The sequence below is a fragment of the Mauremys reevesii genome, linkage group 12 (genome assembly GCF_016161935.1).
Source record: "Mauremys reevesii isolate NIE-2019 linkage group 12, ASM1616193v1, whole genome shotgun sequence".
Classification (NCBI taxonomy): Eukaryota; Metazoa; Chordata; order Testudines; family Geoemydidae; genus Mauremys; species Mauremys reevesii.
In genome coordinates, this window is record NC_052634.1 from 43,100,126 (window position 1) to 43,121,875 (window position 21,750).

At 49.8% G+C, this 21,750-nt stretch overlaps 1 protein-coding gene across 1 annotated transcript in view; it reads right to left on the reverse strand.

The window, feature by feature from the left end:
• Positions 1-229: 229 nt before the first annotated feature.
• The window catches only part of LOC120375425 (zinc finger protein 271-like), a gene marked incomplete at both ends in the record, with an annotated part of 52,507 nt that continues 30,986 nt past the window's right edge, over positions 230-21,750 (reverse strand). Inside the window, one exon of the mRNA XM_039496059.1 lies at positions 230-973. Within this exon, the coding sequence (XP_039351993.1) occupies positions 230-973 (744 nt within the window). The remainder of the gene's footprint in view (positions 974-21,750) is intronic.

Genomic DNA, 21,750 nt, shown 5'->3' on the forward strand with positions numbered 1-21,750 from the left:
CTACGACTCAAAGGAAAGGAGTTGATAGAAAAGATCACAGGACTGACCCCAAAGAAGGGTGAGCTGCAAAAGGCAGAAGCAGGCAACTGATCTGGTGGAGCTGAGAGACCTTGGTGAAGATGGTGCAAAAATCACTATGTGGGAATTAGCAAATGTAATTAAAAAAACCAAACTTTGGCCAGCCCTAGTCAAGGGATTTATAACAGTTCTCTCTCATGTGGATTTTCTGATGTCTAATAAGGCTTGTGTGCTGATTGAAGCTTTTCCCGCACTCAGAGCATGTGTAGGGCATCACCCCTGTGTGGATTCTCTCATGTCTGATAAGGTGAGAGCGCCGATTGAAGCTTTTCCCGCACTCAGAGCACGTGTAGGGCGTCTCCCCTGTGTGGATTCTCTGATGTGTGATAAGGTCAGAGCTCCGCCCGAAACTTTTCCCGCACTCAGAGCACGTGTAGGGCGTCTCCCCTGTGTGGATTCTCTGATGTCTGATAAGGTGTGAGTGCCGATTGAAGCTTTTCCCACACTCAGAGCACGTGTAGGGCATCTCCCCTGTGTGGATTCTCTCATGTCTGATAAGGTGTGAGCTCTGCCCGAAGCTTTTCCCGCACTCAGAGCACGTGTAGGGCGTCTCCCCTGTGTGGATTCTCTGATGTGTGATAAGGTCAGAGCGCCGCCCGAAGCTTTTCCCGCACTCAGAGCACCTGTAGGGCGTCTCCCCTGTGTGGATTCTCTGATGTGTAATAAGGTTAGAGCGCTGATTGAAGCTTTTCCCGCACTCAGAACACGTGTAGGGCGTCTCCCCAGTGTGGATTCTCTCATGTCTGATAAGGTCTGAGCGCTGATTGAAGCTTTTCCCGCACTCAGAGCACATGTAGGGCGTCTCCCCTGTGTGGATTCTCTGATGTGTGATAAGGTTTGAGCACCGATTGAAGCTTTTCCCGCACTCATGGCACATGTAGCGTCTCTCTTCCAGGTTGATTCTGTTGCGTGGAATAAGGGCTGAGTGGCTACTGTAATTTTCCTCTGGCCTCTGCTGAGTCTCACAGGCTTTTGTGCTTTCTGGGAGTGCACAACACCCGGAAACATTCCCTTTGGATCTTCCTGATAACATCCAATGTGGATCTACTTGCACAGTGTCTTCCTGCTGGGGTTTCTCCTCCTCGTTCTCACTCACCAGCCCATCGCCGGATGGGAGACAGACAGAATCCAGACATAGGTCACTCCCTGTGCCTGAGAAAAAGGAAATGTCAGAGAGAGGAATGGAAAAAGGGATGAACAAACCAAAATATATATGGGAGAGATCAAACTTATCAGGTGCTGATTTTCCCCAAGCCCTTCCACAGAGAAGGGAGGAAGGCATCAGTTCTGGGTCCTCATTGCACCATAACTCTCAGGGGAAAGTTTGGGGAGGGACCTGCTGCCAGTTGTCAGTCAGAATAGGAGGGAAGCCATGAGTGACATCTGCCATAATGATTCCACATCTGCAGGGAACAATCCTGAACTTGAAGAGCTCACAGGGTCTTTGTAGGGCATCCCAAATGTTTCCTGCATTCCTAAGCAGTTGTTGAGTTGTTTAACCAAGTCCTCACCTGTGAAGGCAGCTCTCGGGATCACTTCTTTCCCAGAGCCCTGGAGGTCCGGGACCCATGGTTCTTCCCCTCGGTCCAGCTGCGAGATCACATCAGGTTTGGAAATTGGAAACCCTACTGCAGGCAAAGAAAACAAGGGAGGTCAGTGGAATTTGTGGGATACTTGTCACAAAGAATATTCCATAGTTTTAACCCCATCTCATTTTTAGGCAGTAACATCTGTAGCCCTCAGGATTCATCTGCTTGCCTGCATCAATATCTCTTTTCTTATAAGTACAGTATTGTGATAGGTTTATTAATTCATATTAAAAATATGTTTGGCTGTAATGCAAGAAACCTACAGGCCAAAACCTGCATTTTAAGCTAAAGAAAAGTTAGCATAGCTACATCCTGTGCCCTTTTACCCAGAAAAGGAACTGTTTTTCCTATACCCAAATAAAGTGCCTACGCTTAGGTCTAAGACCCTTTACCTAGATCAACAGACAATGAAGAATAGCAAAGGGGATTTTTCAAAGTTGTACTCACAGACTTAACAAGTACCCACAAGTGCGCAGATACCTGCTATCCATACGCACACACATACTAGCCTATGGAGTAAGCGTATCCTAACATTTCTATGGGGAAGACTGAAATTTGGGCATAAGAGGAAGGATTTCCGGCATTTATTTCCATAAAAGAGGTAACCTACCTCTTTTACCCGCACCTCAACCTCCTCCTCCTTCTCTACACTTCACCATCTTCAACTACGTATTCATGCTATCCATCTACGACAGCTATTAACCAGTAATAGGCACTTATTTTCTTTTCAAACTTTAAGTTCAAAAGGAACTCGGCTAAGCTTGGTCTCTAAACTTTATTTTAATTTGTGTGTTAGATTATTTAGTTGAGCTAAAAAGTAAATTCCAAAGTAGCTTTGACAGCTCTTTACATTAGTTTCCCTTGCAAGAGCTGTGAAACCAGAACCGCCAGAGGTGAGGCCAATGCCAGTTTATCAAAACAGGGTGTGAATATTAACCAAAGTTTGCAGCACATAATATTGTATCATCATATGTATCTCTTGAATAACAGTAATACAATTGTAACTCTGTAATTCTACCTGTTTTACAATTTACTTACTATTTCATTGAGTTTAATAAAAAGTCTTTATGACTATATCTGTCTCCGTGTGAGCTTCCTGTCATACCCTTGAAGGTCCCTTTATCAATTCTGTGGAACCTGATTCGAAACACGAACTTTTATCTTCTGATCAAACAAATTGGCGAGCCTAAACTCATATTAATTAATATAAATGATTAAGTATTATTAGTAATTAATTAAAATAATTACAATACACATTAAATTAAGTTGATAAATCAAATCAACATTACTAACACACCCCAAATAAGGCTACGCATCCCAAGGCCATCTTCCTTGGCTCAAAGTGGCAGGAGAGTTACTATTATAACAAATCATATTCACTACCTTAGTGCCTAAGGACCAACTAACAGTGGGTCCCCATTGTGCTAGGCAAAGTACAAACAGAGAATAGTAGATGGCCCATGCCCTGAAGAATTTACAATCTAAATCAGGGGTAGGAAACCTGCGGCAGCGAGCTGATTTTCAGTGGCACTCACACTGCCTGGGTCCTGGCCCCTGGTCCGAGGGGGCCTCTGCATTTTAATTTAATTTTAAATTAAGCTTCTTAGACATTTTAAAACCTTATTTATTTTACATACAACAATAGTTTAGTTCTATATTATAGACTTATAGAAAGAGACCTTCTAAAAACATTAAAATGTGTTACTGGCACACGGAACCTTAAATTAGAGTGAATAAATAAAGACTCGGCACAGCACTTCTGAAAGGTTGCCGACCCCTGATCTAAATACACAAGACAGACACAGAATGGGGGAAGGGCTAGAACCCACTGTTAGAAGAGACATATTCGGGCCTGCCTGTAAAGCCTATAGTTTAAGAATTTAGGGGTATTTTTATCACTTTGTCTTTATACCCCTGTAACTAGCTAAGAATCAAAATCTCAGTCTGCCTGTGTCTGGGCCTTCTCTCATTGTGACAGTCTGAGGCCTTGTTCTTAGGCTAAGGCCTCTGGCTAAGCAGCAGGGGCAGCCATAAGCTGGGAAGCGAAGGGTCACATCCTCACATCCCAAACCAGTCACACTGAAATAAGGTGCTATTGGGCTGTTCGGAAGATGATCCTGTCCTGATAGCGCCCATCACCACCAGATAAAGAAATAGATCTTAAGATGGTTAATGAAAACTTAGTCTGACAGCATCCTGTCTGGCAAGAAATCACTTCTCAATGGTTGTGGTTCTGAAACCCTCATTTCTGTATTGTTTTATCTTTATGGCCACCACTTTTACCTTGTTAATCAGTCTGGTTCTCTAATTGTTTCTGTCTGCTGCATAATTAATTTTTCTAGGTGTAAGTTCATTAGGGCAGTGGAATATGCTTGCTTGGAAATAACCCTAATAAACATCGCATTATCTGTGCTTCAGACTTCTGGTCTTTCGCTGCTTGCTGTCTGCGTGACAAGAACCAGGGAAGTGGGAGGGTGAAGGGAAAACCCTCTAACAAATGGACATGACCTGATAACCAAGAGGTGAGCCTTTAAGGAAGGTTTTAATACACTTTGGAACGGACCAGGGATTCCCCTGAAGACTGAGAGGGAGCGATGGTAAACGCGCATTTAGATTCTTTTCTTGTTTTATATCTTTTCCCCATAAGGCTTAACCTCTGGCACACTGTCATGGATCCATAGGATCTCTGCAATGCCCTGGCTTTTAAACAGTCCTTGGGAGGTGCCTCTTGAGTGCACTAGACACCCAAGGGGTCCCACTCTTCCACAAGGACAGGCCACTTAGTTTCAACACCTGAGACTGAGCCACTTCCTCGGTGCCCTTCCTCCACACTCCTCTCCACTTCTTCCCATTACTCTCAGCCGGCACCACCTGCCGGCACGTTGGGAGATTCTTGTGTTCCCTCTTCACCTCTCACTACCTCGTCCTTCCCTGCTGCTTCTTAGCTCTAACCCTGCACACACCCTCCCCATGTCCTGGCACCCCAGAATTATCTACTCCCCCCTTCTCCTCCCCTCCCATAGCTCTTTTCTCCCTTCACCCGTGGGGTCCTGAATGGCAACATTATACGCTCTCCTATCGAAAGAGGAGCTCATCTGACTGTCACACAAGCCATGCATGAGTCATACACCTATTTACTCAATTTAGAATTCTACAGGAGGTATATTTTCCTCTTAAAATGAGGAAAAGGCATGAAAGCTACAGTTATTAATGTATCCAATAAGGATACATTAAATTCAATTTAAAATGACTGATGGCACTAAAAAGGCACATGTCCAAAATGATATTAGTGGGTGGGAGATAAGGCAAAAAAGGGGGGGCAAGGAAACTTGTCAAAACTTGTATGACAAATAAAGGTATAAAGTTATCACTACTCGGGTTCTTTAGAGACCCCACAGCTTCTAATAACCCAGGGGACAGGACTCCTTACCCAGCGAGGTCACCGTCTCATAGTTCTCCTGCATGACACCCTGTAGAGGGCTCTCTGAGCGGGGTCCAGCAGAGCCCATTCCTCTCTGGTGAAATACACAGCCACCTCCTCGAAGGTCACCGTCCCCTGAAAGAGCAAGAGTCCAACATTCAGTACCTGCTGCTCCACTCACAGTCCCATTATTCACAGAACAGCAGCACCAGGTAAATGGAAGCTCCGGGAGGCACATGTTAACAGAGTCCCACCTCACCTTGTCTAGAGCAGCCAGGAGGCATCAGAGGGTGGAAAGAGAGAACCTCTGTGTCTCCCAGCTGACAGACGGAGGCAGGGTCTTCACGTTTATCACATACCTACTAGCCAGAGCTTAATATAGGAGATGAGGCTGTCTCTGGACCCTGCTGGTGGCTCCCTGGTAGGAATCCCAACACTCTCCAAATAAAATATATGGAAGAAAGGGGAAGTCAATAGTAAAGAATAGAAGGTCAGAATTGTAGAAAGTTAGCAAGGGAAGCTATCAGAAATAAATGACCAATTAATGAAAATAAGAAGGAAGTTTTTTAAAAGTATATTAAGTACAAAATTAATCCTAACAATGGAAGTGGCAAATTACTACATGGAAATGGCAGAATTATCAAAAATAATGTAGAAGAGGTAAAAGTGTTAAATAAATATTTCTCTCCTGGATTTGGAGAAAAACGGATGATGTAAGTCATATAAGACGTTGACGACGACAGTCTTTCCATTCCAACAATAACTCACGAGGATGTTGAACAGCAGCTATTACAGTTAGACATGTTTAAATAAGCAGGTCCAGATAACTTGTATCCATGAGTTTTGAAAGACCTGGTGGAGGAGTGTGGTGGACTGTTAATGGTGATTATAATTAGGACTTGGAACACTGGGGAAATTCCAGAAGACTGGACTAAAGCTAATGCTGTGCTAATATTTTAAAAGTGTAAAAGAGATGACCCAGCTAATTACAAGAGTGTTAGTCTGATACTGGGCAAGATAATGGAGCAGCGAATATGGATTTAATTAATAAAGAATGAAAGGAGGGTAATATAATTAGTACCAATTAACAAAGGTTCAGAGACAACAGATCCAACCAAACTAACTGGATATCCTTATTGGATGAGATCAAAAGTTTGGTTGCAACTAATAGTATTGATGTAATATATGCCTTACAGAAGTTTAGGTATGACTTGGTTCAGCACAACATTTTGACTAGAAAACTAGAAAGACACAAAATAAACACGGCATACATTAAATAGATTAAAAACTATGATTGTAAATGGGGAACCATGGTCAAGTGGATTTCTTTCTAGGGGGTTCCCACAAGGATTGGTTCTTGGCCCTGTGCTATTTAACATTCTTATCCATGACCTGGAAGAGAATATAAAATCATCACCGATAACGTTTGCAGTTGCCACAAAGATCGGGGTTGGTGGTAACTAATGAAGTGTCAGTAGGTTCAGGCTCCAGCACTGGGAGTCTGGGAAGTTTTCCCAGCCCTGGCTAGAGGGCTATTTCCTGTTCCACAAAGAGGGAAGTTCCATTCACAACACTTGTGCCTTGAAATTAGGCCCTGACACTACACCCCACATTCAGCCTAGTGGTATGATTATCAAATGATTAGGACATAATTATGATGCATTTTGTGCAAGATGCGTCATGTTCAGTGTCACTGGAAAAGTTATGATTTGCTGAATATGATTGTCCTATTTGTGTGCATGTTTCATATTCGTATCTGAAGTTATGGATATTGACTCTGTATCTGTATTTCAAATGTGCTTACTCTGGGTAACATCCACAACGAGCCTTTCAGGTACAACAAAGAAACCAGACAGTGTTCATGGCTCATCAACAAAGACAATGGACCATGGAAGAGCTTAGCCTTCCTGTGAATGTTTCAGCCAGCCTATGAGTCATGGCTACTATGACTCAGCAGGACATGGTAGGGCCTGTGACCAGACCACATGACACTAAACTCCATTTTGGTACCTCTATTTTTCCACAAACTGAGTTTGGAACAAATGGTTCCTGCCATATGGAAAAGCTACATAAGGTGGGGTGTGACGTCATCTCTTGGCCTCATTCCCCACACAAGAAAATTCCTGGAAACACCTGAGGAACAAAGACTGAACTGGGGGAAAGTGTTGGTCCCAGGGTAAAGGGATTTCTAGCTTGTGTATGGAAACTTGGGGGACTGCTTCTATCATCAGTCAGGGTGAGAAACTGCTAATTCAAATTCTATCCAGATAGTATGTTAGGCTTAGTTTGAGTTTTTGGTTATTTAAGTAATCTGCTTTGATCTGTTTGCTACCACTTACGGCTGGGAAATTGGCTTTTGTCTTCTATCTGTCCTTGAGTGGCTTAGGTAAAACACTCAGGTAGCTCAGTTGGCTGCATGGCGCCACCTGCTGTCGTGTTGGGTGATAACAGGGCCTGGAGAAGCTGGCTGAATCTCCAGCAAAGCAGTGTGAGAAGGGCCAGCCCAGCTTGAGGGTTAGAGGGCGCAGCGGTTCCCAGAAGCCCCCCAGACTGCACCCCGGGGTGACAACCCATCACACCCTAGAGTACACAAGTCTCAGCAGGTTTGTCACATCCTGTCCCCTCCCATTCCACACCCTAGATAGTTCCTGCCTCCCACCCTCCTATACATTTACTGCTCCTCTCCCTCCAAGCAGAACCCACCACCAGCTGTCTGATAATCCCTTACCTGAGCCAGCTCCATTGCAGCCATTTCCTTCCCCCTGGGAGGAGGGGATGATTTGGGGCAAAACGTGGATGTTATTCTGTAGCCTGCCAGGGCGAGAAGGGCAATGTGAGTTCAGACAGGGTTTCTGTCCTTTCCACATGTCGATTCCCCCCAGGATTTTCCCCTGCTAATGGACATTCTAGGTTCTGCCACACTGTGAAGCACAGAGTGACCTTAACCCAGTACAGGCTTAGCCCCCTCCCACCAGGGTGTAACCCTCCGAGACAGGGTGACACCCTCCCAGCAGCAGAGTCTCTCTGTTAAACTTATCAAGTGTGTGGGCGATACCAAGCTGGGAGGGGTTGCAAGTGCTTTGGAGGATAGAATTAAAATTCAAAATCATCTGGACAAACTGGAGAAATGGTCTGAAGTAAATAGGATGAAATTCAATAAGGACAAATCCAAAGTACTCCACTTAGGAAGGAACAATCAGCTCCACACATACAAGACAGGAAATGACTGCCCAGGAAGGAGCACTGCAGAAACGGATCTGGGAGTCGCAGTGGATCACAAGCTAAATATGAGTCAACAGTGTTACACTGTTGCAAAAAAAGCAAGTATAATTCTGAGATGTATTAGCAGGAGTATTGTAAGCAAGACACAAGTAGTAATTCTTCCACTCTACTCCGCACTGATTAGGCCTCAACTGGAGTAGTGTGTCCAGTTCTGGGTGCCACATTTCAGGAAAGATGTGGACAAATTGGAGAAAGTCCAGAGAAGAGCAACAAAAATGCTTAAAGGTCTAGAGAACATGACCTATGAGGGAAAACTGAAAAAATTGTGTTTGTTTAGTCTGGAGCAGATATGATCAGCTTTCAAGTACGTAAAAGTTCGTTTCAAGGAGGAAGGAGAAACATTGTTCTTCTTAACCTCTGAGGACAGGACAAAAAGCAATGGGCTTAAATTGTAGCAAGGCAGGTTTAGGTTGGACATAAGGAAAAACTCCCTAACTGGCCGGGCGGTTAAGCACTGGAATAAATTGCCTAGGGAGGTTGTGGAATCTCCATCGTTGGGGATTTTTAAGAGCAGGCTGGACAAACACCTCTCAGGGATGGTCTAGATCAGGGCTGGCCAACATGTGGCTCTTTAGAATTTAATATGCGGCTCCTTGTATAGGCACCAACTCCGGGGTTGGAGCTACAGGCACCAACTTTCCAGTGTGCTGGGTGTGCTCACTACTCAGCTACAGGTCCTGCCCCCAGTCCACCCCTTCCCTCAGCCTGCAGTGCCCTTGCTCCATTCCCCCCCCCCCCCCGAGTGTCTTGCATAGCGTGAACAGCTGATCGGGAGGTGCAAGGAGGGAGGGGGAGGTGCTGATTAGTGTGGCTTCCCATGGGTGGGAGGCGCTGGGAGAAGGGGGTGGGAGCTGATGGGGGGCTGCTGATGTATTACTGTGATTCTTTGGCAATCTACATTGGTAAACTCTGGCTCCTTCTCAGGCTCAGGTTGGTCACTCCTGGACTAGATAATACTTTGTCCTCCCTTGAGGGCAGGGGACTGGACTGGTGACCTCTCGAGGTCCCTTCCAGTTCTGTGATTCCATAAACCAAAGGCCAGAGACGAGCAGAATCAAAGGAGTCACTCTGGGGATTCTCCCTGTCACTGTTCCCAAGGCAGCTCTCTCAGGTTAACTAAGTTGTTGGATGCTCCAGCCTTTATACAGTCTCTCCTGGCAGTGCCCCTTTCATGGGCTGGGCCTAGTTTTAGCTTTTGGCAAGTGTGACCCCGGGGGCGCTGAGACTGGGCCTTCTTGCCGCAGCACATCTTGTTCCTTTCTGTGGCTCCCCAGCGAGTCCAAATGAGTAGATACTCCTCATACAGACTGTGAACAGCCTTTAGTCGAAGGCTAAATAGGCCAATGCTTGTGAGTTGCTGCCTGGGTTAACATCTGACTAGTTGCATTGGGAGCCTCTGTGGCTCTGTAAATCATCAGACAGGAGAGAGACTTTACCTGTGCAAAGTGCTGATTGGCAATAGAATGCATTACACCCTGCCTGGCAGGAAAGGCCCATCAACATCAGAGAGACTATTATGGGACGTTAACAAAGACACAAAAAACTGTTGTTGTGCTCTTGATTTCCCATTAGCTGAGTTTCCAGGACAGAGCACATGGTAGGAAGGGGATATAAAACCCCATGCAGAAGGAACTGATGATCTGTATGCTGCTTGGACTCTGGGGGGCAAAGTTTCTAGGCATAAGCAAGAGATCCCCAGCTGCTTAGCCGGGGTTAGTCCTAAAGAATATGTAGAGCTTGCTTATTATAGAAGCTTCTATTACCTTTGATATTTAAGACAACTCGTCTGCATCTATAGGATTACCTGCTTTAACTTTGTAAACAACTCTCCTTTCCTTTTAAACAAGTCTTAATACAGGTTATGACAGGACTGGCTACAAGTGTTGTCTTTGTTGGAAGATCTAAGATTCAATTGACCTAAGGAAGTGACTGGTCCTTCGGGACTGGCAGTAACTTGAACATTGCTGTGATTCGTGGGGTAAAGGCAGGGGTTCTCAACCAGGGGTCTGGGGCCCCCTGGGGGGCCGTGAGCAGCTTTCAGGGGGCTGCCATTAGGCTGGCATTAGACTCGCTGAGGCTCAGGGCAGAAAGCTGAAGTCCCAGCGCATGGGGCTGAAGTCCAGGGCCCTGAGCCCCATCACCAGGGCTGAAGCCAAAGCCTAAGCAATGTAGCTTTGTGGGGGCCCCTGTGGCGTGGGGCCGCAGGCAGTTGCCCTGCTTGCTGCCCCTAATGCCAGCCCTGGCTTTTATATGCAGAAAACCAGTTATTGTGGCCCTCATGGGCAGTGGAGTTTTTATAGCATGTGTGTATGGGGTGGGGGGAGCTCAGAAAGATATATGGGATCACCCAAAGGGGACTGTCTGTGATTCCATGTTAATGCTGTTACAGAGCCTGAAGTGTTTACACTGGATTCTAGGTTGGTGAAATCTCCATACAGACCTCACACCCAATTTGGGGTTTGTTCCCTGCTTCTTACCAGTCTGCCCGAGGCTGGTGCTTGTGCTCTCGAGTCACTGAAGACAGCGTTACAGAGAGAGGGGCTGTGACTTCCCCACGGTCACTGAACAGGTCTGTGACAGAGCCAGGAACAGACCCTGTTAGCTCCAGAGCCCCGTCACCCGCAGCTTGGGAAGGTCCCCCGAGCACACTGGATTAGGCTGCAGGAAGAGGTGTGCAGGAACTGCAGCTGAGCTGCCCTGCCAAGACAGCCTGTGCATCCATGGACAAACCACCTCGCTGGGGGGGTGTCCCCTGGGTCAGGAGAAGTCAGTGTCCAGCCCTGTGGGGCTGTGCTCCTGGCTCATACCTCCAGCGCTCACTGCTGCCCCTCCCTTCCCAGCTGCACTGTTCAGCCAGCCCCAGGCCTCTGTGAGGTCACTTCCCCCCACCCCCACCTCAAACCTTCAAACTGGGACATGGTGCACCAGTACCAATCAGAGTGCACTAGTGTAAACTCTGTCTACACTAAAGGTTTGCACCAGTGCCTAAAACACCAGTGTGGCAGAGACCCTCAGTGCCCAAAACAGCAGTACGGTGGCACTAGAACTGGGATCTAGTTCTAGCTCGGTCACAGATAGCCTGGGTGACCTCGGACACGTCAATGTTTCTCCTCCCAACTTTAATCTATTTACCCAGCTGCCCACTCACTGGGGTCTCCTCTCTCCAGAGCTGCTCACCACTCAAATCTGTGTGGGTGTCCCCAGAGCTAAGGCAGTTCAGCTCTGGAATAGTCTTACAAGGGGGGCTGGGGAGTCTCTTTCCCTGGAAGTTTTTAAGAACAAGTAGGACAAAGCTCTGTCAGAGACAATCTACAGAGACTTGGTCCTGCCTCGGCAGAGAGCTGGACTTGATGACATCTTGAGGTCCTGTCCAGCTCTACATTTCTATGATGCTATGAAATAGATACGTATAAAACACACCATACAGAGTAAAACCCACCACAACATAATGTCAGGCAATTCAGGGGAACAACCCACTCCACAGCATAAAATGACAAGACAAAGGGGAAAAAAGCAAAACAATGCAAACTAACACACCCTAGGAGAAAAGTACACAAGGGAAAAGAGCTCAGCTCAAACTAACACAACACAGGCACCAAACAAGCTGAGGCAAAACAATGCACCATAAAACTGCTACACAACATGGTGCATCACAGTTCCAAATGGCACCATGCAAAACTGCTCAGCGTAGAACAGGACACTGCACAAAAGAGAATTATTTCAGTGTAGGCCTGGAAGGGATCTTGAGAGGGCATCTACTCCAGCCCCTGTGATGAGGCAGAACCAAGTATCTATAGACATTTCCAGACTGGTGTATCTCTAACTTGGTCTTAGAAACCTCCAATGAAGGAAATGCCACAGTCTCCCTTGGAAGCCAATGCAAGGCAGACACAGCCCAAAACAAGCTGTACACACACACGCTGGGCTTAGGGTTAAGGGAGAGGCAAGAATTCTAACAATCTGGGTTCAGTTCCCAGTTTTGCCCCAAATTCTCCATGGAAACTTGAGCAAATTACTTCAGCTCTTGGAGCTTCAGTTTCCCCATCTGTAAAATGGAGAGTCACCTCCCAGCATTGGCCTATTTAGCCTTTGAGCTTTTTGTGGCAAGGCCTCTCTGTCCCTGTGGGCACGTCTACACTGCCGTCAGACACCGGCGGCTGGCCCGTGCCGCTGACGTGGGCTCACACGGCTCGGGCGCGGGTCTGTTTAACGGTGGTGTCGATGTTCGGCTGGGGCTGCAGCCCAAGGTCTGGCACCCTCCCACCTCACAAGGTCCTACAGCCTGGCCCCAGCCTGAGCCCAGACATCTACCCGGCAATTAACCAGCCCCTTTGCCTGAGCCCTGTGAGCGTGAGGCAGCTGCCATGGGCCAGCTGGGGGTTTTAACAGCAGGGTAGAGATACCCTGGGTGTCTGTTCAGCACCTGTCACAATGGGGACCCTGATCTTGGTCAGTGTCTGCGCAGAGCCCTGCACAACAGAGGGCCTGATCTCAGTCAGGGTCTCTGCAACTCCTGGCATTACAGGATCCCGGATTTTGTTTAGGGCCCCTGCAGCGCCTGGCAAAATGTGGGGCCAGGATCTCTGTCAGGGTCTGTGCAGTGCCCTCTACAGTGGTGGGGCATGATCTGGGTCGGGGTCAGTGCAATGCCAGACCCAACGGGGACACAGATCTCAGTCGAGGTCTCTGAAGTGCGCAGCACAATGGAGGCAGCAGTTTGGGCCACAGTGGTGCACTGCCTGGCACAAGGGTGGCCGTGATCTCGGTCCAGGTCTCAGTTTTACCTGGCACAACAGTGGGGTCTGATCTCAGCTGGGGTCTCTGCAGCGCCTGGCAGAACAGGGCCCAGATCTCACGTGGGGTCTCTGCAGCGCCTGGCAGAACAGGGCCACGCTCAGTACGATAAGAGCCCTGATCTCAGTCACACACCTGGAGAGAAAAGCGGGAAGATTTTCGAGGAGTGGGGCTGGAGTCAGAAGGTCGCTGGCTGTGGGGTCTGGGAATGTAACTGGGGCGGGGGGGGCTGCTGGGTTGGGCAGGGTGGGGGAGGGGGGCAGTAGCTGGACTGGTTAACCTGGGGCTGGGCCGTCTCCATGGGGGACACTTGCTCCTCCCCCCCTTCCTGGCCCTTCCCAGGCCCCGTTGCCAGCAGAGAGAGGCCCCCCCCCCCTAGCCCAGCCCAGAGGTGTCCCTGTCTCAGGGCCCCCCCAGCCTCTGCCCAGCTCAGGAATCACTCGGGGGAACCATTTCCCACCCGCACAAGGACAAATCCCTGCAGGGAAATGGGGGAAACCCCCAAACCCGAGCTCTGAACTGGACACTGGCGAAGGGGAGAGAAAATGGGGCACAATCGGGGGGGCAGGGAACTTCTCAGGGGTTGGGAGGGGGTCACCCTGGGGGCTGCTCGTGGCTCTCTAGGGAGAAAGGGGCGGGGCGGGGGTCCCCACGGGGCGGCGGTAAATCCGGGGGTCTCAGCCCCCTTTCTCTCCCCGCTCCCCGGGAGTCACCTGCCCCCCCCCGGGCATGTCCGGGCTGCACCGACACATCCCCCCCCCCCCCCGGGCCCAGCCCCCCCGGGACCCCCCCGCCCGGTCTCCCTCCTGGAGGCCGGGCACGGGGGGGTTAATGAAGGTCTCTCCCGCCGCGATCTGCGCATGCCCAGAGTCCCAGCGGCACAAACCCTTCTCCGGCCCGGGAGAGGCTCCAACGGCCCCGCACGAGCCAGGCAGAACCGCAGCGCCCCGCGCGCGTCCGCGCTCCGGCTCCGCCTCCCTCATGATGTCACTTCCGCTCCAGGGAGAGTCCGGAACTACATCTCCCAGCCTGCCCCGGGAGCGCGTCCGCCCTCCCCAGCCCGGGTGAGGGAGGGGTCAGTAGCTGGAACTGCGCATGCTCCGTGCGAGCCCCGCTGGGGGCGGGAGAACAAAGCTGCTGCTGCCGCCTCCGTGTGAGCCGGTGAGTGAGAGACCCCGGGGGGCGGGCACGTGACTCTGCCCCGGGGAACCTGGGAGAAGCCGCGGAGCCGCCTCGGCCCCGGGAGCTGCAGCAGGATCCGCCCCCCCCCCCGCTGGGATGGGGGGGTCGCGGTGGGAGGAGGTCGGTGGGACGCGGGGGGGGGGGGTTGAACTGTCCTGTCCCAGGAAATCCCCCGGGGGGGGGCGGGGAGTGAATTGGCTCCTGATCCTGTTGGCGCCTCTCGCCCCCCCCGGCACAGAGTCTCTCCGGTTCTGCCCCGTTTCTCTCTCGGGGTCTCGCTCGGGCTGTAACATCCGGGAGATTCGCCCCCGATCCGCTCTCTCGGCTCCCTGCCCCCGGTCTCTCCATGCGTCTCCAATGTCCATTTAAAATCTCTCCCATGGGGGGTCCCCCCCCCCCGTTTACCTGCAGCGATTTGTCCTTGTCCGGGTGGGAAATTGTTGCCCTGGGGCAGCACGTGGCTGCCCCTGGCGCGGGGGGGGGTGCGATGCCGGTTCTCTGCCGGGGGGGCGGGAGGGGCACGTGTCCCCCGTGGGGGCTGCCCGGACCCCGGTTTCCCAGTTACTGCCCCCAACTACCAACACAGCCACCTGCCCATCCCCCACTGCTGCCCCCTTCCCTCATCCAGGGACCTGCCAGCTCCCCCCCACCCCTTTGCCCTCTTAAAGCAGCTCCTCACAGGGCTCCCTGCTGCCCATGGGAATGGTGGGGGGAGCCATCACTTTCTGTATATGTATTGGATAGTCTCATAAAATCCAGTCCAACAGTCCCGCTTTTCCATCTAGTTATTCAGGTGATAACTTTCTGCAGCTGGTCCTAGCCCCTTGGGGCAGCCCTGGGCCCTGTTAATACAAATTCTACCACAGACTCCAGGTAACTGAAAGACCTCTGAGAAAGTGCTGGGGACTGGCAAGAAAGTGACTCTACACAAACAGCCTCTCCTCCCATTAGCAATTGCCAGGAGCAAATCCACCCATGGGAGAGCAAAGCCCCCAGGAATGGGACTTTCCCAGCCAGAGGGGCAGGGAGAGAGGACAGGGGAAAGAGAGACTGAAAGGGGCAGTGGGAGAAATGTGTCGGGGGGGGGGGGGGAGATTTCCAGCTCTCTAGTCCACCCAGACACATGTATCGCACCATCCCTGGGCAGAACCACTTTCCAGTGAACAAGAAAAGGCTCAGACAGAGGAAAAGCCAGTTCCTGACTCCATATTCCCCCTGCTGGGGTGTGACTGCCCTGGGGTCAGTGTCCGAGGGAATCCCCCACAATGACTGATTTGGTTCTGCTCTTTTCCAGCCTTGTGTTCAGAGACTTTGTTATGCGATCGGGGGAGGGAGAAGGGAGGTTAAAAATCTCTCTGTGGGCTTAGCCCGGCAGGAGGGGCCAGCTCCACACTGTAATAAAGAGATTGAGCATTTTCCCAGCATGGCAGAATCTAGGATGTCTGTCTGCAGGGAAAGGGCCTGGGAGAATCATCCTGGGAAATTAACTAAAGCCTGTTCTGTAACCCCCACAACTGCCGTTCTCACCTTCCCAGGCTGCAGAATGACGTCCATGTTTCACTCCAGCTCATCCCATCCTCCCATGGGACAGGGGAGAGAAATGGCTGCAGAGGAGGCTGTTCAGGTAGGAATTGTCGGGGGGGTAGCTGGTGGGTTCCTGCAGGAGGGAGAGGGACAGCAAATACACCGGAGATAGGAAGTTTTGCACAGTCTGGTTTCGAGCCGGGCAGGAAATGCACAAGGTGGGGAAGGGAGGAGGACAGCTTGTGACATTCCTGCTGGAGGGAGTTTAATAAATGGCCCAGATTCTAGGAACAGACCCATGAGATTAGGAGGTGGAAATACCCTAATTTGTGAAACAGAAAATAACCCTCCTACATGGGGCTATGGAAAACTGACCAGACTCCCAGTGCTGGAGCCTGACCTGACTAATCAGTGGCTGCTGTGAGATATGAAGGGGGCACCCATCAGTGAGGTTTAGGGGAGATTCCCCTCCCTTCATATCCAGCTCCTCACAATGAGGAGGGTGTTGGGCTTCCTGCTAGGGGCTCCATCTCCTCTATTGGTCTGTGGCTCGTAGGAGTGTGATGGATCTGCTGGGAGAGAAAATGGGCTCTCGCTTCGTCCCCTTAACCTGGTGTTTCCAGGATGCTCTGAGTGGGGTGGAGGTGGGACTCTGACTGTGATCCACCCAGAGCTTGCATTTGATTGGCTCCTCTCCCCCACAAATAGTGGGGTTGTGAGTGGGGCATCAGGTACTGAGTGCTGGACCCTTGCTCTTTCAGGGACCAGTGACCTTTGAGGAGGTGGCTTTGTATTTCTCCAGGGAAGAGTGGGCTCTGCTGGACTCTGCTCAGAGAGCCCTCTACAGAGACGTCATGCAGGAGAACTATGAGAACGTGACCTCCCTGGGTAAGGATTCCTGTCCCCTCAGTTCTTGGAAGGGGAAATGAAGAGATACGGTTCATGCCAGCCCCACAATGCCACCTCTGCTCTGTCCTGTCTCTGCATCACCCCAATATGCCAGTGACCCACACACTGCCACAGACCCTCCTGCTGCAGAACACAGGAGCAGTATTGCACAGTGTCAAATATCTCCTGTTTGCATAAGTAAACTTCTTTGAGATGGGGTGACCACATCTGCACGCAGTGTTATGCTCCTACAAAGCACACGGGATCTTTATAGAGGAAGGTAAATACACAGCATTTATTGAGAATACAACAGTTAGCATATCTCTCTCTCACACACACTCACACTCTCTCTCTCTCTCTCTCTCTCTCTCTCCCAGAGCTGTTCATGGTTACCAGTCTGTTGTAGCTCGAGTCAGTCTAATGGCCAATTACACTGAGCACGAGTGTGGGGCTGGGCTCTTGTTGGTCGCAATCCAATGCTCTGGGAGTCTGGCAAGATGAACCCAAACTCCCATGGCCAAGCACCCTGGTTCTTATAGGGTTTTTTCCTTTGTTGAACTCTATGGATTTTGCTGTATCTGTTTGTGATCGGTTACTTCTTAACTGGTGTAAACATTCCAGTGCACCTCTGAGAGGGTCAGCCTGTCCTTTTGTTCTCATTTAATCAATTGTCCTCAGGGGTGCCAGCCTTGACCTCAGGGTCATCAATCTGCCCTTCATTATTGTCATAGGTCTCACCCCCACTTGGAGCTGTTGGGTTCCAATATGGGGACCTGCATGGATTTCTCTAAACTTAAATCCTAGTTTAGATCTGGTAAAAGCTGCCACCACCCAATAATGTACGTGTATTGGGACACAGTCCTTCCCCAAAATCCTTGGGGATTCCAAGAGCCCCAAATCCATGGAGATCTTACACCTAGGAGAAATAAACCATTCCCCCCTGCTTCCTCCCCCGTCCCTTTTCCTAGGAGAGATACCGGGATCCAACTACAGAGGGATGCCTCCCTCCTCCCCTTTCCCTGAGAATCCACCCAAGGAAAGATCAACCAAGTTCTTAACAGAAAAGATTTATTAAAAAATAAAAAGAAAGTAACTTGTCTCTGTAATCCAAGATGGAACAATACACAGGGTCTAAACTTATTAATCTCTGGAGAGAATCCCCCCCTCCTTTCTTTCTCAGTAAAAGCAAAGTAACAGCAAACAGAAATAAAGAATTTCCTTCAGCAAACACACAATTGCAAATGTAGAAATCAAATTATAAGACTAATCCGCCTTTCTAATTAATACTCACTATTGAATAGTAGGAACTACTCCAGGAGAACCTGGAGACGTCTGGCCTCTCTTCCATCCAAAAAGAGAACGCAGAGCCAACAAGGAACACAGACAAAGGCTTCCCTCCACAGAGATTTGAAATTATCCTCTCCCTTGATTGGTCCTCTGCTCAGGTGTTTCTCAGGTTACTGAGCTTGTTAACCCTTTCCAGGGAAAAGAGACCTTAACCCTGATCTGTTTATTTATGACAATTATGGATGCGCGTTGATGATTCTTTGATGTCCTTTAAGTCTCTTGACTCCTTCTTCCTTGACTCTGGCTATAACAATGGCCTTTACACCTTCTCTTTTCCTGATGCATACATCCTCATTCACACAAACCCACTGAGAATACAAACAGTAGTGTTTTATATCGAGCAAAGAGGCATTGCAAATGAAACCTTGCCTTCAATGTTTCTCTAATCTACTTAACATAGACACAATAGAGAATCCTGTCTCTTACTTACTAAACCTTAAAACAAAGAAATGTAGATTTAACTAGAGTGCCTAATTTGTAATACATAGAGGAAACCACAGTAGACAGTGTAACTTATCCTAAAACAAAAGGTGACCATAATCAGTCAGGAGGATTGTTCTGGTCTGTCATTCCTTTCTGCTATTCAAACAGGGTGGCTGACAGGATGAAATCAAATCGTACATTAAATTCTCCCAGTACATTATAAAATCCAGCTCCTACAGCCGTATTCGAGATGTGGGCGTACCATAGATTTATATACAGGCAATATGATATTTTCTGTCTTTTCTATCCCTCGCTTAATGATTCCCAGCATTCCGTTCGCTTTTTGACTGCTGCTGCACATAGAGTGGATGTTTTCAGAGAACGAGCCATGACTCCAAGATCTCTCTGTTGAGTGGAAACGATAATTTAGACCTCATCATTTTGTATGTCTAGTTGGGATTATGTTTTCCAATGGGCTGCACTATGTGCTATCCTGACAGCTAGTACTGCTGAGATCCTGCATTCAGTACTATCCCTGCCCTTCCTGTTCCCTTTCTCCACTGAACCCCACCAGCCCATGGTTACTGTCCCCAGCTTCTCCAGGACTCTCTCATTGTCTCTGGACCTCTCCGTCAGCAAGAAGCAGTGGCAGGGAGACTTGCCCTCTCTCTGGAGTCTTGGATTTCTGGGACATGGATTTACTTTCTCTGTGTTTTGGGAGCCTCTTTGAAATTGACATTAAGCACAGTGCAACCTGGAGTGTTGAACAGCTGTGTCCCCTCAGTTTCCCAAGCTGGGGTGACTTTTACACTGTTTTACTGTGAGAGCAGCCGCTCCTGGGCAGTTAACACACAGTCTCCAGCATGTAACTCGCTCCCAGCTACACAGTATTTAGTGCTACTAGTCAGCGACTCAGGAGTTACAGTGCAGCACAGGAAAACCCCAGAAAAGTCTCTGTTCCCAGACTTCCCCCAGAAATGTGCATCTTTCCTTGTCCAGCACACTACTGAACAAGGCAAGCTCATATGACGTCTGTCATTTCATCAGCGGAAACTGACATGCACCAGCCTTGTTATCCCATGTAGATGAGTGGACTCATCCCTGCGGCACCCCCTGCTGGTGACTTCTGGGAATTAGCTCATTCCAGCTCCCGCGCACCCTCTGCAGGCCGGTGATCCGCCTGTCCTCTGGCCCCCCATGTCCCTCCCTGGACCTGGTGCCCCTTTTACCTGGGGTGCTGCCCTCTGGCAGTAACCCCTCAGTCTTAGGGTCTCCCCTCCCCAGGGAACTCCCACCCTCTATGTTTATGTATTGGACTGTAATATAAAATCCGATCAAACAGTCCCCCTTTTCCCTCTAGTTATTCAATAGCTGCCCAGCCCAGGTGATGACTTTCTGCAGCTGGTACTAGCCCCTTGGGGCAGCCCTGGGCCCCGTTAATACAAATTCTACCACAGAGTCCAGGTAACTGAAAGTCCTCTGAGAAAGTGCTGGGGACTGGCAAGAAAGTGACTCTACACAAACAGCCTCTCCTCCCATTAGCAATTGCCAGGAGCAAATCCAGCCATGGGAGAGCAAAGCCTCCAGGAATGGGACTGTCCCAGCCAGAGGGGCAGGGAGAGAGGACAGGGGAAGGAGAGACTGAAAGGGGCAGTGGGAGAAATGAGTGGGGAGAGAGATTTCCAGCTCTCTAGTCCACCCAGACACATGTATTGCAGCATCCCTGGGCAGAACCACTTTCCAGTGAACAAGAAAAGGATCAGACAGAGGAAAAGCCAGTTCCTGACTCCATATTCCCCCTGCTGGGGTGTGGCTGCCCTGGGGTCAGTGTCCAAGGGAATCCCCCACAGTGACTCCTTTGGTTCTGCTCTTTTCCAGCCGTGTTCAGAGACTTTGTTATCCGATTGGGGGAGGGAGAAGGAAGGTTAAAAATCTCTCTCTGGGCTTAGCCTGGCAGGAGGGGCCAGCTCCACACTGTAATAAAGAGATTGAGCATTTTCCCAGGAGGGCAGAATCTAGGATGTCTGTCTGCAGGGAAGGGCCTGGGGGAATCGTCCTGTGACATTAACTAAAGCCTGTTCTGTAACCCCCACAACTGCCCTTCTCACCCTCCCAGGCTGCAGAATGACGTCCATGTTTCACTCCAGCTCATCCCATCCTGCCATGGGACAGGGGAGAGAAATGGCTGCAGCGGAGCCTGTTCAGGTAGGGATTATCGGGGGGTTGCTGGTGGGTTCCTGCAGGAGGGAGAGGGACAGCAAATACACCGGAGATGGGAAGATTTGCACAGTCTGGTTTGGAGCAGGGCAGGAAATGCACAAGGTGGGGAAGGGAGGAGGACAGCTTGTGACATTCCTGCTGGCGGAGTTTAATAAATGGCCCAGATTCTAGGAACAGACCCATGAGATTAGGAGGTGGAAATACCCTAATTTGTGAAACAGAAAATAACCCTCCTACATGGGGCTAGGAAAACTGACCAGACTCCCAGTGCTGGAGCCTGACCTGACTAACCAGTGGCTGCTGTGAGATATGAAGGGGGCACCCACCAGTGAGGTTTAGGGGAGTTTCCCCTCCCTTCATATCCAGCTCCTCACAATGGGGAGGGTGTTGGGCTTCCTACCAGGGATCTCTCCCTGGTCCCTGCTAGGGGCTCCATCTCCTGTATCGGTCTGTGGCTAGTAGGCGTGTGATGGATCTGCTGGGAGAGAAAAGGGGCTCTGTCTTAGTCCCCTTAACCTGGTGTTTCCAGGATGCTCTGAGTGGGGTGGAGGTGGGACTCTGACTGTGATCCGCCCAGAGCTTGCATTTGATTGGCTTCTCTCCCCCACAAATAGTGGGGCTGTGAGTGGGGCAGCAGGTACTGAGTGTTGGACCCTTGCTCTTTCAGATGCCAGTGACCTTTGAGGAGGTGACTGTGTATTTCTCCAGGGAAGAGTGGGCTCTGCTGGACTCTGCTCAGAGAGCCCTCTACAGAGACGTCATGCAGGAGAACTATGAGAATGTGACCTCGCTGGGTAAGGGTTCCTGTCCCCTCGGTTCTTGGAAGGGGAAATGAAGAGATACGGTTCATGCCAGCCCCACAATGCCACCTCTGCTCTGTCCTGTCTCTGCATCACCCCAATATGCCAGTGACTCACACACACTGCCACAGACCCTTCCCTGCTGCAGAACAGTTTGGGAAGAGAGCACAGGAGAAGTGTCACACAGTGTCAAATATCTCCT